Here is an 18,987-nt window from a genome sequence, read left to right as displayed (position 1 = left end):
TCAAAAGCCATGCTACAATTTGCAAGTCAAGTTGCTTCTTCTGTAATTGTGAACAACATCAGAAAAATGCTTTATATACATAGCTTTCAGGGAACACTTAGTGATATGGTTTGAAAACCACACACTGCATTCTTACCACCAGACCAAGAGATAGGCATGATTTTTTTAGTTACGCAGAACGTTCCCTGTGGAGTGTCACAGCTGAAGTTCACTGCTAAATATCTGGATTAAATTATGAGACACTACTGTATGTTGAAAGACTTTAGAGTTAATGCCATCAATGCAGCAATGCCGTTTGCTACCGTCTTCCTTTGTATTTGTGGTTGTAATTCAGTGTTAAAGAACGAGGCGCAACTGTGAGGTAATGTCAGTATAGTATGAAGGGCAAATAGTTTTCTAAAACATGTTACTTATCGTTTTTGAGTGGTTGGAAGCCCCTAGAAAGGTGCCTTTACTGCAGTGCTCTTCCTCAGGAAAAATATATACTTTTTGTGGGGTGGTGTATTTTATCATTATGGATTTTTGGTATCTTTAGCAGCCCTGGAAATTTTTTTTTTTTTAACACATTTCATATTTTTTGAAATAATGCCCTGTATACATGTCTACGTATTGAAGTATGTGATACATATCTATATAATTTGTTATATATTAGTTTTTTTTGCTAAAAAGGTTCCAGTTTTTATTGCCTGTTCTTTAACAAAAAGGCTTTGAGCTACTGTTCATCATTGTTGTTGTTTCCCGTGAAGCTTCCTCCTGTTAACAATGCGGCGAATTGTTGCCTGCTAACTGCATCGTACACATGCCGCAAAAGTTAAGTTCACGTTCGAATACACGCATGGAGACAACTTTCGAGTTATTTTTTCGTAGTAGTCGTTTGTGGTGCCGTGCCTGCTTTCTGTGCAGTTAGCAAATACGATTGTGGTCGAACTAGCTTGCTCTGTTGTATGTTTGCATGCGTAAGTGAACTTCTTAGCACTTGACCACTCCATTTTTGATGGGTATAAAATGCCCTAGATCACGACTGTTGTTTTAAAGTGTTTGATGCTCGCTGGTCGTGAAGGGTGTGCAAGCGCACTTCAATCTGTGGGCCAGCATATGTGGTATGTCATTATTTCTATGCTACGACACGAGATGAATGGATGAGAAACTTTATTGTTGATGCGAGAAAAAAAAAACGGAGATGGATTCAGAAAGTATGCATCCTTTCGTTGCCTGTTTCATCGTTGGCATTATCTTTTTTCACCTCTTAGTAATAATGCCATGCAACATGTGTACGATACGTTATAGTCGATCAAATCAAAGCTGAGATTCATAGGATTTTGTAAGTGCCATTTAGGACTGGAAAATAAGCTCAGGGGAGTCCCAAAACTAGTCGAAAACGTGTCACGCAAAAGTTTATTTTAGATACAATGTGCACTCGTGGTACCAATACCTACGCAAAAATGCAAGTTGATCAATGTGTGTTTACAACATATACTACGCAATCGCTGAGCAGATATATATATCCTCGAGCTCTTTTTAGGACACGATCACTTTCGCCTGATTTTGCATCATGTTGTGCAGTGACTGTTACATGTACTAATATGACACAAGCTTGTTAAGCCGTCAGCGTTGCGGCAGCTCATCTTGCATCGTTCTCGAGGCGGCGTGCGCCAGCTGGATGTTTCGTTTGCGGACGTGGCGAGTTGCGAGTGATTGTACGAGCGTATGAAGTTGTACTCCAAATGCGTACGCTCGAGGATATTATTTTAGCTCTTCGGCAAACTTAGCCATGTATTTCCAGATGGACAATGCAGAGAAAAAAATAACGCGCATGCGGCACATTGTTTCGTTTGCTGCCACGATGGTAGTGTTTGTTTACATTTACGCTGGCTGTCCCAGCGTTCGATTTTGCAATCTTCGAGCAGCTTCGGGTTGTCTCGGGTTCCCGACACACATGACCACGTCGCTGTTTCCTGTCCCGACCGGAACTAGCTGGCTGACCCTCTGGCTAGCTCTGGGTGCCAGAGAGCTGCCAGAGGTCTGAAAATCAAAGAGGCCCAATGCCCTAGCACACCGATGGCTGATACAGTAGTAACATACGATGGAATTCTATCCCTTATTTTAGAAATGTATGAAAAGAAATCTATTGGCCCAGATGAAATACCTTACGCATTTTTATGACAATATGCAGAATGGGTAGCCTACTACTTAGAAATAATATTTACGGCCTCAATCACACAAAAACATCTTTTGGATGATTGGCTGATGGCGAGAGTAATACCTATACATAGAACAGGTGAAAAGCAGAAAATAGGAAATTATCGTCCCATATACAGTCGAGCCCACATATAAAGGCCCCACTTAAAACGAACTTTTGCTTAAAATGAACAATATCCGCGTGACCGTGAAAATATACATTGGTTCAATGGCACAAAATCGTACTTACAACGAACGTCTCTGAGTACCGCTGATCGGTTTCAGCGAACGGAGTCAACCGTCTGCCGACTTCTCGGCAAACCAATTTCGACCACCGATCAGGCATCGGCGAGGTGTCCATACATTCTTATTGTTAAATGCCGACCCTGCCTCCATGACCCTCTAGTTGCCGCTCTCCCCAACCCATGGAGGAAGGAAAGCCGTTTCCTTCCTCCATGCACCGACCTCTTTTTGTTACGCACCCCTCCGTTCTTTGTCCCCCCGCTCCACTATGGCGTCTCTCATAATCATATGGTGGTATTAGGACGTTAAATCCCACATATCAATCAATCAATCTTTATCCTAAACTCAATGTTTTTGTAGGATTGCATACTTTTGTACGATTTTCATGTTCATTTATTCAAGTTGGGTATTACTGAAGCAGTAGTGTGACATTGAAGTTTTTGTCCTTTAAGAAAAATAGGTGGAGATCATGTTTGCTCAAGGAGAGAAAGCAGGGCAAGTTGGTGAGAATTCATTTTTGTGAAAGCATTTTTTAAGTTGCATGGTGCTCAATCAATTTTGCGTCACCCACTATTTTTTACCTTGTACTTCTTCTTTTTTTAATACTTCCAGAGAGAGCAATTGACTGACCATGAGAATCGCATTGTGTGGCTCGAGAAGGAGCTTGAGGAACATGTAGCTAATGCTCCAGAAAAAGGTGCCAAGTCTAGAACTGTTGCCGAGTTTGTTGAGAAGGAGTCTTTTCTGCAGAATGAGGTGAGTTTGGCTTACATTCTGCCTGTAATTTTCTCATCTCATCTTGGAAGCTTTAAAAATATAGCAAAGATAGCAGAAAGGGAACTGATCTCCTAGCTTTGATTATTGATAAATTATTTTCACACCAATTTTAATACAAAGGGTTGCCGAAAAGTAACCACTATAGCACTTTGGTGGGTGAAGCTACTGTAGTGTTCAATTTTCCTGATAGGCAAGCATCATGTGGCAGCTTTTCAGTAAATTGGATCCGGTGGCTTTCAAAGAATGCTTTTTTATGAGTACAGTGATTTGTTCCACGGCACCTGTTTTGCGGGGCCAGTCTTTTTCAGGATGGATGCTTTTTTTAGTGAATTGTGTACGGATCTGAAATTTTCTTCAGAAGTGGTAACAATGTAACTTTGACTGGTCACAAGTAGCAACCTTGGAGGGAAAGTCTTGGTTGCTCTGAAGCTGTTTTTTTCCACAGAGCACTCCTGCTTTCAGTTAGCCATCTCTTTGCTCGTGTGTCGAAATTCGAAGCAGAAATTTTTCAATAGCTCTTCTCATTTCGACATTTTCTGTCCAAGTTTGCTTGAGCCGATCTGCAAGCTATATGATTTAAGTTATTCAACCCTTCAGTGGCCTGTTGTTGGTCTTGAAGCTCAAGTGCACGTTTTTTTTTTTTTTTTTCATCTGATTGTGAACTTGAAAGACATCCAGAACAAAGTATCTCATTAAATGATATTTCCTCTTGTTTAAAAAGAGAATCATTCCTATCTTGAAGTATTTCCTATTGCAGCATCCTTTTAAACAGTATTTATTATTGCAATATTCTTGGAGACATTTAGTTGGAGCAATACAAAAAGTTTCACAGCTACCCACTGTTCACTTCAACTGGTCATCATGAAAAAAACGCCGAACGAGTGAAACTGATTCCATGGAAAAAAAAAAGACACTATTACCCAGAAAAAACCTCACTGGGAGAAGCTGCTGGATGCAATACACTGTAAAGGAGTTGGGTGACACTCGCTTAGGGATAGAAATGCATACTACGCTTGATACTCGACACAGCACTGTTCTGGTTGCCCCTTTCATATTTGTTTCTACTGAGTAGACGAAGCTAAGCCACTGATAAGTGGCATATATTCATGTGCACTCTCTGGTACAGTGGTGCATTATAAGAATGTTCTTCATAGATAAAACTGCCCTTTAGATACAATAGTGATGCCCGGAGCATGTCTCGCTAATCACAACCTTATTTCTAGCTCAAGCGATACCGCACCTACGCCTACCTGCTACGCTCTAAGATGGCGCAGTATCCTGAGCTTGTGCCAGCACTCGTCGAGACAAGCATTGGTGAAGTGGATGAGCCAGAGCAGAACCATGGAGGCAGCCATGGCTGTGCCAACAACCCACCACTACCATCACCATCTCGGACTAAGCAGCCCTCCCATAAGGCTCTGCCTAGCTCCCCTGCACTTGGCTTACCCTCATCTGCATTTTCAGCACCAGCAGTAGCTAGTTCATGTTCTCCTCGTAGCTCCCCAACGGCTGTGCGAAACAAGCGAATAGCACAGGATCGGTTCAGCTACCGAACAGCAGTACAGAAGGGCGGTGACCTAGGCACATAAGATGTTGTGAGTCACCTAACGTCTACCACGTGACTAGAGCATACAGAAAAGGCGATATTCAATCCAATAAATAGGACCTGGTGAGCATAACCAGCCTGTAGTAGGCTTTACAGTTAGCATCATAGCAGAGGCCACAACCATCGGCAAAATCTCAAGCTAACACCACTGCTTGCCAGATTTTCAGTGAGCTTAGAAAGCTGGTTTTCAAAGAAGCTGCTACAGGTTGGAAGTGTTTTACCTCAAGACTTACAAAAAAAATCGTGGTACATTTTGTTATACACTCTGTACATTACTAATTTTGTGTGCTGCACATCTGAGGCATGCTGAAAAGCTGAATGATCCGGTTTACCTCCAGCTTTTTTGTAGCTTCTCCTCGTTTTATATATATAGGATCTTTCTGTTCTTTTGAAAGATTTGATTTTATGGCGCATATGCACTCATTATGTGTATGAATGAATGTTGTTTGGCAGATTCTTTTATTTAGCACTATTGTTTTTGAAAAGAGTTTTTTGGGGTGGGGGGGGGGGGGGGCACTCACTGGTGTTAATAACTGTACATAGTATTTTATACATAGAACATGTTTATAGTGAGTGCTATATTTAAGGTGAAGTCATGCCAAACTATGAGTGCAACTCTCTTTAGTAAAGTGATTTTCTCCTTCTTGTATACTCTATACCTGTAGCGTGAGACTTACAGGTATAATTAAAGAATTATCTTGAAATGCAGAATCGAAAGGCGGGCATATGTCAAATGTTCATATACTTGTTCAAAACCAATCGTTAGTATGGCAGTGCACATGTTTATTTTTTTCTCTCTCTTTTTCTGTCTTTCTTGCTTTCTTTCTTTGCCTTTGTTTACACTTAGTGTGCAATGCAACCTCATTCCAGGAGACAGTTAAGAGACCTTTTAGAAAGGTTAACAGGGAACTTGATGATTGGGACCAACTTTAGGCTCATAAACGAGTGACCAGAGTCACATAGCACCGATGTGCGGCAAGTGTCTCTAGACTCTCTACACAATGGCTTGTGTTTTTAAAATTTCGCTCTTTTTACTAGGAAGCTTTTAAATATGTGTCACCTAATCTATAGACGTCATGACATTTAGAAGCATGGTGAGGGACCCTTAATTTATGCATTTTGTGAGCACACACTATGGGTATTGCAGCTTTCATAGAAATATAAATTTGCAAGCTGCTTTTCACTTCCTTTTCTGTTAAATTCTCTTTTTAGGTCTTAAAATGTGAAATTGATGGCAACGTTTACCTACCTTGTATACTTAACTTTCTTGCCACCTAAAGGTAATGATCGAGATAGAAAACAAGATTACCACTGGTATTTTTTTTTTTCATATCTTGTTGCCATTGCCAAGCAATGATTTAAATCAAGTGCTGCAAGCCTAGACTCTTTAAGGGAATGTGCCTTGAGCATTGTATACCTCGAAAGATGGGAGAATGTTCTGTCGGATTTTAGCACCAACATTGTGAAATGATGCATCATTTTACACTCTTCATGCTCAAATTGCTTAGTAGGACATTCTATGACCCTGTATTTAATCTTAAGCTTCTGAAATCGTTAATTTTATATGATCAAGTTTTGCACTTTCTTCATACTATTTCTTTTTCTCTACCACGATTTTTCGTATTTGATATTCATGCCTAATGCCTAAAGTTACACAAGTCTGAAGCAGCTGTGAATTTGGGTGTGCCAAGTTTCAACCATAAAAAGTGCACATCTTGGTAACCTCATGCCTGCGCCGCCATTACTTAAAGGAGCCCTACAACACTTTTTGAACACGGTCAGAAAATGCCACCAATCTGTTTGGTATAGATGCCTCTGTAAACTTGTGAGCCAAATATTATAGAATTGCATGCAGCAGAGAGTTACAGTCGCGTTTCAAAGACTGCTAAAAATTGGTCACTCTTCTCCCATCGAAGTAAGTCATGCAGGGCCTCTTGATAAGTTAACGGAGGGAGCGATATGGCCATTGGCTGATTTAAACATTCTTGTGCTGCCTAGTTACCACTGCTGCCACAGGGTGTTGCCGCGTGCTGGCGTGGAGCTCTCTAAACTGCTAAAATAAATCATAGTGGCCTTAGCGGGTGATCATCTGAAAGTGAGCCAACTCGTTCCAAGAAAAAAATATATATCAGATTTGCTCAAGGTTATAACATGCGCTGACCAAATTTCTTTCCCCTTTGTGATCTCCTCACTTGTGCAGCTTGGAAAGGTGTTGCCAGGCCCCTTTAATTAAGGAAGAACAAACACGTTCAATGGTATTGCCATGATTTCTTTGTTTGTTTGTTTTTTTACTGGCTAGAGCTTTGTGTGAAAAATCTTGTTTGTGCTTAGATAAATATATTCAATTACTAAAACTGCGGTGCGGAAAAGCTGCTATATGACAGACAAGGTCAACAAAAACAAGTGCATTCCTTATAACTCAGAACGACTTTTGCAGTTGCTACTTGCCAGTTCCTTCGTAAACGGCTGAAATCATTCCAGCCGGTTTATCTGTTCAGTATTAAGAACTCGTGTATCAAGTAATATTTTCTCGATGGTTGGTGTTATATTTTCAATTAATGTTGAAGGTTAGTTTTATTCAGTTTTCAACAAAAAGCTTATTTAAGGTGTTGCATTCATGCATTGAGGCAAATAGGAATATTGCACTTCATAATAAGGCTGACCTTTTCTCTGATAACTTTTTAGCTTTATTTACTTATGATTCAACTGTAGTCTTCTTTAAGTTGGTGGTTTTCACAGAAGCAAAGTATTTGCATCAAATCATGTATGGCGGCAGTTTTAAATGACATATTTTTTTGCCAGCTCTGATGTGAGTTTAGAAGTTCTAAATAGGTGCTGCAGGGTATTATGAATCTTTGTTGTTAATATTTTAAGACTTTTTTATTTCTAAGAGCCTAATGTATTGTTTCAGTACTGTGTGAACTCTTTATAAGCAACAGACGAAGGGCTTAATTTTACATTTGAGACTTCCATCAAGCTTCAGTTTTTAGGCATCTACAAATCTTTATGATAACAATGTTTAGTAAATGTACTGTTCCCATGCACATAGGAAATTTGTTCCTCTAATTCTTCCCATTCCAGAATGCTAAAAAGTTATCACGTCTGTAAGTTTCGTATACGCGCTAAAGAAACATCTTTTTCACACATTGTTAGCCAGTTTTGACGCACAAGTTTCATGCTTTACTGCAGCTGGATTTCGATGCCATATAAATTTTGTAGCCTTGGTAAGCATGTCATGAAACACCACATACATAGATATGGCTCTGGAAAGATGCAGGCCAAGTGTTCTGTAGAGTACTCTGTAAGAATCATGTATCAGATTCTGTTAAGCTATAGCAAGATATAGATTGGCTAAACTGGCTGAAGCATTAATGATTAGTTACATGAGCATGCAGTCTGTGAAAAATAGGACCAGGTCACACCTTCTGCATCACTGTAAACCTTGTCTGTGTGAAACCATATCTTTAGCTAGTATCATGAAATGAAGTGATGGTACTATTGCCCAACAGGTGGCTGAGGTGTATTTTATTGAAAAAAGAAAGGGAAAACGTGTGTATTAGTGAACTTTCTGTTATGTTGAAAAAAAAAGTTCTGCCTTTTTGTGACATTTTTGCACATGTGCGGCACAGGCCTAATACATTGAGTAATTTTTCTGGAAATAAATCAGTTGGAAGTGTGTGCCTGTCCATGTTGACCCCATCTGTCATTTTTTTCTGTGCTGCAGTGCCAGTAGTTGTTCACCCAATAACCCAGAAATGTGTTTTATTGAATATAATTACGTATTTGACTGCATTTGAACTTATAAGTGGTACCTGTAAATCTTTCAACCGAATTCACAGCTGCACTTTTTAGTAGGAGCAGAGCAGTTCTCTATCTCATTTGTTATTTAACAGATTGCTTACAGTGTAAGGAATGAGACAAGACTTTTAATTATTTGTGACTGTGTATCAGCAAGTTGCTGCTTGTGCTTTTCTGCTTCTGTGTTTCTTGTGTTTTGTGTTTGTACGCCATTTTGCTGTGCCATATGAGCATAAATTGTGCTGTGCACAGGCAATAACTAGCTTGGCACTAGCCAGCAGTGCCAGTAAGGCAGAAAGACTGTGTTCCTGCCAATAGCCTGTAGTGCCCCTCTCCCTTGCATATTTTCAAGGCTTGTCTCACCTACTGTCAACTGGCAAAAGAAAGCCAGAGACTCTTTGCAATCAGTGTGGACGAGTTTTCCCGACTAGTCATCAATCAATGCCCGTACATGCATCGAATGCTTAGCATATGTCACTGTTTTCGTTTATGGTGGAGATTCAGCATAATTGCGTGTATTGGGAGAGTAACTAGTTTCACAGGTAGTGGAGGTTGTCAGTGTTGTTCAACGATGAAAAATGTGAAATGATTGAAGTGCGAACGAAAATATGACCATAAAACATGCAAGAAGAGAGCTGTGAATTTCGAGATATATGTTGCTGATTAGATGAGTGGCAGAAAATTAGAATATATATAGTTTGTAAGAACTGGAACACTCAAATGGACGACTGCTTTGTTTTTACGAAGAGGTTTAAGTGACTGGTAGTACATGATGTCATCACTCTATATGTTAGCAGTTTGTTGTTGACTAAGTATGCAGCTGTGGGGCATCATTGTCAATGTCAAGGTGATACTCACTTAACATTTCTGGCCCAAACCACTTAGTATGCAGTTTTTTTTATTTATTTTTTGTGGTAGGTGGTACAGTAATGCCATCCAAATAAATTTAGCCTTTCACTACAGGTTGTTTATGATGCTTTTTATCACTAAAGTGCAGCTGCTATTCTGCAGCTGCTGCTTTAAGCTGCTTGTGAAGCAGCTCTAATAGGATTGGAAAACACTCTGTTAAATATATGCTTTTTAGTTTATTTGCATGAAAGGTTTTTCGTAACATTACCGTATTTTCAGTGCCAACATATCTGACATTGTGTAATTGGATACAATTATCTTCAGAACCTGAAGAATACCAAGCTTGCTGGTAGTGGTGCGGCACTACATAAGCACTTACTTGTATCTTCTAAAAATCTACGTTGTCATATGCACAAAAAGAAAGACTAAAAAGAAGTTCCTAGCTTAATCAGTCATTACAAACTCATTGTGACTGTACTATCAATGAAGTACAGGAGAGATGTTTCAAGCAAAGAAGCCCACATATATCTGTGACCTTGGACTTGTCATTTTAACGTTTGCATTCTTTTGCAATACTGTCCCAGTATTGACAACTATGCCACACATCTAAGCTTTAAGTCGGTCCTGATTAATCTTGCACACACTTATGTGCTTAGTCTATAAATTGGCTGATTAGCTATAGTTGTGTTAGAATAATTAAAGCTTTATAGAAAAAAGTGCCTTTTTTTCTTTTTTTTTCTGCTTTTGTTAACATCTGTAAGCTCTGTTTGTGAAGCTTGTGCAAGTTTTTGTTCGTATCTTTTATTTTCAGCCATGTGGTAAGCGGTAGCTGAGTAGGTTGTTCTCATTTCGAGTACCAGTGAGAAGTTTCGTGAATTATATTTAGCGAGGTAGCTGCTGTAGGGATATGAACCAATCGACCGTTCGTTTGTGTTCCTACTTATCCCGACTCCCCTGGTGGCTTACAAGGACAGGCTTTAGCTCTTGCCCTCCTTGTTCAAGCACATATCAAAAGACGTAAGCGCTGTCATTACACAGCGGTTGTACCTAGTTTGGGCTAATTAATTGTCTTGTAATCATTTGGACCAATCGGAATATTAGTCACTGGCCGATTTTAATGCACCAGATTTTCTGTTCCAACCTCCCCGTGGGGCGCCACCTGCATGATAGAATTAGTGCAGTATCTGAAATTTCGGAGGCAGCATGGTGTGTCGTAGTGTGTCTTAAGCCTCTATTTTGCTCTAGTCGCGAATATGACGGCTGCGAATGCTGTTTCCGTTCTACGAAACCTTTGTCGACCATAGTATACGACATCTAGCATACAACAGCTCGAGACATCAGCTTGTCATCCACCACACTTCCTCAGAAAGCACTCCTCCTCCGAGAAAAATTCCTGCCAGTGGCACTGGTTGCCTCCATAGGGGTAGGATTACAAATAAGGCTCAAGTTCAGGGGAAAGTGAGAGCTTTAAAAGATGAAAAATACTTGGACAGCGATCGTCGCTGGAGCTGACGTTTCGACAAGCAGTCTGGCCTTCAGAGCTGCAGCCTTGAAGACGACTGCTTGTCGAAACGTGGGGCTCTAGTGGCACCCCGTGTTAAAAAGATTTTATAGCGAAAGCTGTTATGAGATCGCAACGAGGGCCACGTGTACCTTAGTTGTCCGCCGCCGCCGCCGGCTTCCGTAACCATTGTCGCACAATTGAGAAAAAAAAATAGATAACAAAACAAACCAAGATCACGATGACATTCGAAAACGGGTGTCCCGTGTGCCACTGCAGCGTTCTACCACTGAGTCACGCTGGTGCTTGAAACTTCCTCGCTAACTTACCCTAGGTAGACTTGGTGTCGGGAAAGGAATCGCCTTAATATGAGTAATAAAGCATTTTAGAACATCTAGGGAACAATTGGGCATCACGCAATGCCAAATGCGAGTAGGTCGTCAAATGTTCCTACCCATTACTAAAACTTCAGGCATATTTCTTCATCATTGTCACTCAAAGCATCAAAAAATTATGCGAAATTTCTTGCAAGTGTGTCGCGGGTACCCCGCTTCTCCAAAGAACGACCAAGGAAAGCATAGTGAATATCCCCTACCCTCAAAAGGGGTTGCGCCGATATATTCAGGAACCACTCCTACTGTACAAAATTTATTATTTATGGCGTAGTGGGTAGCCTACAAATGCGCTTATAGCAGTTATCCAAGGAGAGTTCAAAAAGACTTTCAAAGACCCCTTTTTCAGCTTTCGCTGTAACTGTGCTGCGAATTGTGCGCAGGCCTGGCATTTGTTTGTCATTTATTCTTGGCGATGAAATTTCTGTCTTTGTAGTGCCACTGCAAAAATGTGTCCTGCAAATCGGTAAAGCACTGCAATTTTGATCGCAGACGCTTGAATGGAGCTTTATTATTATTGTTGTTATTTGGTGCCTCTATTTGTGGTAGCAGGCAGCAAAGAAGCATCGGGCATGAGATAGCACTACTGTGTAACCACACGCTGTAAATATGACGGATGTAGAAGCGGAGTTCAGGTCGGTGAGCTAACACTCTAACACCACAGAGAATACCTGCCAAGTTTGTACGTTCCGTGAACGAATGAGCGTTTATAGGTGTAGCGTGCCCCGACCTGAATTCACGCGACATCTTCACCTCAAGACGATGAGCGCCTCAAATCGTGCTGCGCGTCTGGATGATAAAAAAAATGCCATTACTGGCTAGCCGGACCATTGCAAGATTTGCAGTTAATTGAAGCACTAAGCAGAGCATCAATGTAATTGATTTTGCCACTAGAATCGGTATTTTCTGCCTGATTATTCATTCATTTTTACGACTTGCCTTCCTTGTCGCGAAACCTGTCTGCGACTGTTACTAGTTCCTTTGCATAATTTGTGAGAAGCATGACAAGTCAAACTCGGCCATGAAGCTGGACAGCGAGAGCATGAGATCAAAATTGTGTAAAGTGCGCAGGAGATTTATTGCAGCGGTTTTACTAATACTTTTGGTTTTGGTAGCCAAATGTCTGAAGAAAATACTCAATTCAGAAGTAGCCTTTCAGAAAGAATGAAATGAGTTTGCGTAACAATTGTAAGCTGGTTCACTTCTTGCTTAATAAAATAATTTGTGTTTCACATGTCTCTGAATACGGGAGGACTGAGGTAAAGCTTTCACTTCAGAAGTCTGTTGCCTATTGTGAGGTAGTTTTGGAGATCCGATACCCCACTAGAGATTTAGGTCACTTGCAAGCATAGCACGTCACCCGGAACTGTATTCGTTGTGAGGCATCAGCTGCGCACGTAATCGAGCTGCTGCTCTTCTGCTCTTGGTCTGTGCTACTCCCGGTTTCGCTCAGCCGAAAGGTGAGCAGGTCGTTGCTGTGACCAAGCGACACGCGTGCCAGGGTGGATGAGTGGCATACATTAGCAAGAGAATGGTTCTGACGGTAGCACGTCGTTGCATCCAGAGCATGCGGAGCTGCCTGGCTACTGAGCACGTTTCGCATGAATTTGATCTAAAACTACTTTCTGTTTCGTTCGCCTATGCATGTAGTGGCTGCGATGTTCGAATAATTACCTTATTGTTAACAATTTGACATTGTGCGTTTTGATTTCTTTATCCCACGCGTTGCAATCTTAACTGGCTCCTATAAGTGAGTCATTCAGTTGGAATTATAACAATAGCAGCTTTGATGTACTTCATTAAGTAGACAGGAAATAGGCTGTTGTCACTACATGTTTACGTCTTTAAAAGTGCAAGAGGGGGGGGGCGTTGGAACAGAAATAAATGGAACGCCAAAAGAATCTACCCTGAAGTTAAGCCAATTCGTGGTAGAGAGAGAGTACAACATTATAGTCCAGTGCAGACGCGGAGGTTGCCCCGCGCTATCCGGTTACTCCCTCTTGGGGGAGTAAGCGCATTCATTAAACCACATTAAACACTGACTGTCGAGGCATGTACTGGCAAGTACGGCAATCGCCACTTCGTGTTCTGGGGCAAATCAATGAATGGTTAATTTAGAATCGTACGCACATTTACCATTTCCCATTGCCACTTGTGTGTTGTTGAACGAAAAGCTGCACTGTCTACATAAACATTTCTGCCTTAAAGGCGTATTATACGCAGCGTGATTCGTTACCAGCTGGCATTCGTCGCGTGAACAAACGTTTAGTTTTCAAGGGATGGCCGTTTCGTTCATTGAATTAATGATACGTGGTGAAAATGTTTAACATTCAATCCCGCTGCATACCGTACGGTGAATTTGTGAAGCCAAGCAAAACCGTGCGGAAATGCAGCATCAGCTTTGTCGTGGCTGTTTTTGTTGTTTACCTGTAATGAGGGAAAATTGCAAACTTGTATTCGCAGTATTGGAGTTGCTGCTTCCTAAAGGGGCACATTAAGTAATTCTATGCACGGTTAACTTTAGAACGCGGTGCATGAGTTCTACTCAGTTTTCAAAAAGCAATTTCTCTTTCTTTTGTGAACTGTTTCGGGTTTTTAATGTCTGTTCAGCACTGCTTGCAGTATGGGATGCGTTTTCGCCAGTACCATAAATTGTCATAACATACCAGGACTCACTCAAACATATAATTAAGCTACGTATTGTTGCCTGATATATTGATTAGAATCTATATAAGCACATTTGCGTGTTTACATGCTCTTTTAAAACTTAGGAGACCACCACCGTCCCTAAGCGAACACGAGTCTCGTATGAACGTTGCCGCTATGAGCATACATTGAACCAGCTCCTGCGGCGGTCAGCCGGTCTGTTCTGCTGAAACGAAAGAACACTTTTTACCATTTATTGCCGGCCCCAAACAATAAGAGGAAAACGAGTGCCAATTTCCGACTTCCTAGCTATGCGTGGTTGCTTTCAAAGTCTGCATGCATTTATTGAGGCGTACTCTAGAAGTGTCGGGAAGTTGATATTCGGAAACAGTGGTGCAGACGCGCATGCTCTTTCTATGCAAGCAAATAGCGTAGCACCACTACTCTCCGAATAAGGTTTTTAGTCTGTGCGTCAAGACGATTTTCATCTGAAAGGTGTGGTGTCGCAGACCTCTTAAGGGATGCTAATAAGTTACCGAGCAATATGAACACTGTGCACGTGGTTAAAGCATTGAAGGCTGTCGTATCGAAGTCTCTACCCACAAAGCTCTTACGTAAGAGCGTTTCCCCATTGGCCTTGCGCCCGGCATGTAAGAGAGGTTTTACGAGTGCATTGCCAGAAACCGTACGTGTTGCTACTCATATAATCCCAACCCGCGGAAAATCCCGGCATATCTATATTATCCTGGTTCTGAACGAAGGTGCGCGAGTGAAATGTCGCACGTGACAAGTCTCGAACTCTCCGCGTGTTCAGCAATGGAGCCGTGGAACATTGTGGCTGCACGTGCGGCCACTGTGTCTCTCCTGTAGTCGCGCACGCTCCCAGTGCTCTTAAGCGCGCCGATTCAGGCACGCCGCGCTGTCAAACCAAGCCTTCTATAGAGACTCGCTGCAATGACGAAGAGTATGCGCTGTTTTACGGTTACAACTGACTTTTGAAGTTCAAAGCTGATTGTGATAGCTTTGTATACCGCCTCAGGTAGGGTTGCTGTATAAGCCTTCGTCAAGGTGTGAATAGGATAGCGTTCCACGTTTTTACTGGACGGCTCGGCTGTATACACGCAGGCCTGGAACCGTTGTAAGTGCGTTTACAAAGTCCAGCGTCGCCTTGACAGCTGCTGTAGACTTGTGCGTGTAGGTGAAGAGTGCAAGTCACGTGATTTTCGACTGAGCTTCCGACGTTTTCGAGCTAGCGTGAGGCGATAGTTGCGTAGTTAAGGTTGCGGCGAAATTATAGGGCGTCGGTCGAGCGAGGGTGAAACAATCTGAAGAGCGTACGGGGCTAATCTTCCGTGCCAACAGTTTGGCTAACCCTTGTAATGACTGGTCACGCGTATACCTCGAAATGTATTGGAAATCGTCATTAAAGTACCCGAAATTATTCTGCCCAGCTCGCATTGTGTATCAGTGTAAGGCTCGCGAGGCCGTACACGAAGCCGAAGCTGACACTCACTTTTTCTAGGTATACGCCGTTGCCCTGAGTCGCCGCTAATGACTTTCTAGTGCAGCCGGTATGGTGCGTTGAGAAATCAGCCTTGACAAAGAGGTGAAGTAGTCCAAAACACAGGTGAACGCTTCAGTCGGCGTCCTGACGATTTCAAGTCAGTGGCCGCGTTTGTGTCACGTACACTTGCGCCACACCATCACAACTTAAAGAAAAGAATTGAAATAAAAATAAAGTAAAAGTTTCAGCTATTACATTCGCATTTGAAGGAGCGTTTGAAAAATACCGCACCTAGAGGTAGCATTAAAGCCAGATGACTACATTTAGTGCGACAATTTATTAAGTTTGCTGCCGGTTGCAAATGTGGCACGCTATTCGGAGTGTTCAAAGGCACGCCCTTTCGGGCCACCTAATACATAATCTTACCTCTGCCGTATTGATGGTGTCAACAAGTGCGACATCGCGCTCTTTTTTGCAGCCTGTTCTATGGCCAGCATTCTCATTTTTATAACTCCATGCTCGCTTACCGAGTGTGGCATGCGCGCTGTAAGGACCGTCCGTCAGAGTGTGCCGTGTTGCGCGGCGCAGCTTATCTACTCATACCTGTTTAAATGCTTCGAAACTTGAAAGCGCCTAAAAATACACCTTAGGTGAAAAGGAAGCAGTGACCACTTTTCTTTCAGTTTTTTTTTTCTTTCCTGCCTGAAGTGTGTGCGAAGATGCTTAAGCGTGTAGTTTGAAGGCATCTGGCAAAACACGGGCGTTTTTTTTTTTTTTTAAGGGTTAAACGGGCAGAAGAGATTAACTGCGAAAAAGAATGAGGCTTCATAGCGCTGACAAAGACTTCTCTAATTAACGTCCCAGAGTTTGTCCGAGCTTTTAAAAAAATTCAGCCCCCCTCCCCTCTCTGAGTATAGGAACAAGTTACAACCAATGATGCACAAAAGGTTGACACCATCTTCACGTGGCACAAACGGTGCATGTGTGTTAGCGGTGGTACTGATTTTCAGAAGTGTCTCATCTTTACATTGTGTCTCGATTCCCCGACCCCGAGAGTGCTTAGTGCGTGCCTTAGAATAGGTAGCGTTTGAAATATTTCCCTACCTTGGCTTCCGCGCAGATGTCCACTGTGCGTGCTGTTTTGCTGTCTCTATTGCTGTCTGTGCTGCAAAGGCGCTCTGTAATATTCATCCGTGTTTTTTTTTCCTTTTTGTAATGCGCAAAATCTTTTTGCGGGGGGGGGGGGGGGGGTGCGATCACTGTTATCTTGTTGAGCGAGGTCACCTCACGCGCGAGAGGGAAAAACAAAATGTGGCTTGGAATCCTGGAATCGTGCTGGACAAATAAATCGTTGTCTATACGAATGACTTGCCGTTTGGTTATTGCCCATCGTTAGTGCTTTTTCTACCATATCCTACTGTGCCATTGGTCATGCATATCTGCTGCTGAGCTCGTGGTTGTGTAATGGGTAGCAGCGAAAAGTGCACGTTCACCTGATAAATTAAGGATGCCCTGTCTGACGTTGACACCGTTCTACGCCATTGACATTATTCTAGCCTTTCCAACATTTCATAGTTCGACACACCAACGCAGGATAGTAGCAGATTAATATAGGTGTCACAGGACACATTCGGCCGCGATCCAGCTTGAGTAGGATGGATTATCCCCATCACGGTTTGCTCCCTCATCCGAGTTTGTACAAAGTATTCAAGCCTGATCGAAACCTTCGATATTGATCGCGCATGATGGTTATCGAGAGTGTTCGGGTGACACCGGCATGGACGTAATTCAGGGCAGTGGCGTACGCTTTTCTCAACATAATCGATGTACGTAGCATGGTGTTTGGCTTAGTAACTTTCTCCAGACGCCTGCGTCACTTGATACAGAACTAGTGTGTATTCTCGCCGTCTTTCGAGCAGAGATGGTGGAGGGACACTCGGCAAGAAACTAAATTTTGCAGCGCTAAGCAGTTCTGAAGAAATTTACGAGAACGTGTTTCCTCACTATGAGTCAGTGAGCCAAATTTCAGCATTTCGAGCCACTGTTCTTTTAAATTATGTCCCTTTTGGTTGAGGTAGTCATATATTGAGGTTGTTATGCAGAAATAATGCACCGTGTAATTGTGTAGTTCATTTTCCGTACTTCGATTTTCCTACCGGATCAATTCCCAAATCTCAAAACTCCAATAATTTTTACCGCCAGGCCTAATTTTTTAGTTTAAAAAACGGAAATTAAAGATTATTAAGAAGTTTCGTTTAAAAATTTTTGGCCTTATGGGCAGCATGAAATGAATCAGTAGTATTGAAGGCAGTGTAATTCTCTGTTCAGACTGCAAATTAAGAAAATAAGGGAGGGGGCTGCTGAATGAGGAAAAACGAGCGTGAAAATTCATTAGTGATAGTCTTCCTTTAAAGTTGAAATGTCAGAACACCCAGGTGTGGTACGTGCGAAAACGTTACTATCTAATTGGACGCCCGAGCCAGCAGCAGCAACCTGTGGTGCAACGCCTCATGCCTCTGAAATTCTGCTCGACGCAAGACCATGGAAGAAACGACGACCAAGGAAGGCAGGCGCGCGTAGCAGCCTAGATTTATGCGAGATATATATATATATATATATAAACTGCGCGCTGTCGCTTCCTGACCTGTGCCCTCTGCTTCATCGCATCAAGCTAATTACTCTGATCCAAAGACCAGGGTGATGAAAATGATGGCTTCATTTTTTATTTTTATTTTTTGTTCAGGCAGCATGATGTCACAAAGCAGAGCGCACGCGTTTGCTGAGAAACGATTGCTTTTTTTTTTTTGCAACTATTTCATTCAGACATTTTGCTTCTACGCATGGATGGGGTGGTAGGTTCGAAAGTTCCCTACCGCCAGCGGTCTTGGTGTCCAATTTGTTGTTTTTTATGCATTCGTTTTCTTGACAGTTATTACTCGAGGCAAAGTTTGATCGCAAGCGAGAGCACGTGTGGACCAAAAATGTGCGTATGACGTAGGTTTTACGAAGGTGTCGTGACATAGTGGTGATTCCCTTACGCCACAGCTGGTGCGCCACCATGGCACCAAGTGTGCCCATTCTCCCGCTAAGGTTCCTTTTAACGCCCACTTGACGTGGCATCGCAGCCAATGGAAATTTAGGCGCCGTTTTGTGAGGACAGCTCAGTGAGCCATTTGAAGCTCGCGCTTCAGTATACAAGGTGTGACCCAGAAGTAAGGAGTGCAAAACTAAAGTACATTCTAATGAAAAAAAAATTTAAATACAGCTGCTACCATTCAATATGAGAACCTTGATGTAACGCGATATCCTAGAGGCCCGTGTACTGTGTGACTTGAGTGCACATAAAAAAAAAACAAAAATCGAGGTGCTCAAACTTATCTGGAGACCTCCATAGCGGCGCCTCTCACCGCCTCAGTCTCTTTGAGAACTTAAACCTCATACACCACCAACACCTTCGGCATTCACACAGCGAGCACAGCATATTTCCGAGCAT

At 42.2% G+C, this 18,987-nt stretch overlaps 1 protein-coding gene across 8 annotated transcripts in view; it reads left to right on the top strand.

The window, feature by feature from the left end:
- The window catches only part of Efa6 (Exchange factor for Arf 6), a 325,427-nt gene extending 315,865 nt beyond the window's left edge, over nt 1–9,562 (top strand). For 7 of the 8 annotated variants that reach the window (XM_075878819.1, XM_075878817.1, XM_075878818.1 and 4 more), the window contains 2 exons: nt 3,034–3,177; nt 4,422–9,562. In XM_075878819.1, the coding sequence (XP_075734934.1) occupies nt 3,034–3,177; nt 4,422–4,787 (510 nt within the window). In that variant the 3' untranslated portion in view covers nt 4,788–9,562. Of the gene's footprint in view, nt 1–2,873; nt 2,973–3,033; nt 3,178–4,421 lie in introns of those variants that run through there. The other variant, XM_075878825.1, reaches the window with a different exon arrangement.
- Nucleotides 9,563–18,987: the final 9,425 nt, after the last annotated feature.

The sequence above is a fragment of the Rhipicephalus microplus genome, chromosome X (assembly GCF_043290135.1).
Source record: "Rhipicephalus microplus isolate Deutch F79 chromosome X, USDA_Rmic, whole genome shotgun sequence".
In the NCBI taxonomy this organism is placed as follows: domain Eukaryota; kingdom Metazoa; phylum Arthropoda; class Arachnida; order Ixodida; family Ixodidae; genus Rhipicephalus; species Rhipicephalus microplus.
Note: the sequence above shows the minus strand (reverse complement) of the source record. Positions and strands in the feature narration are given on the sequence as shown.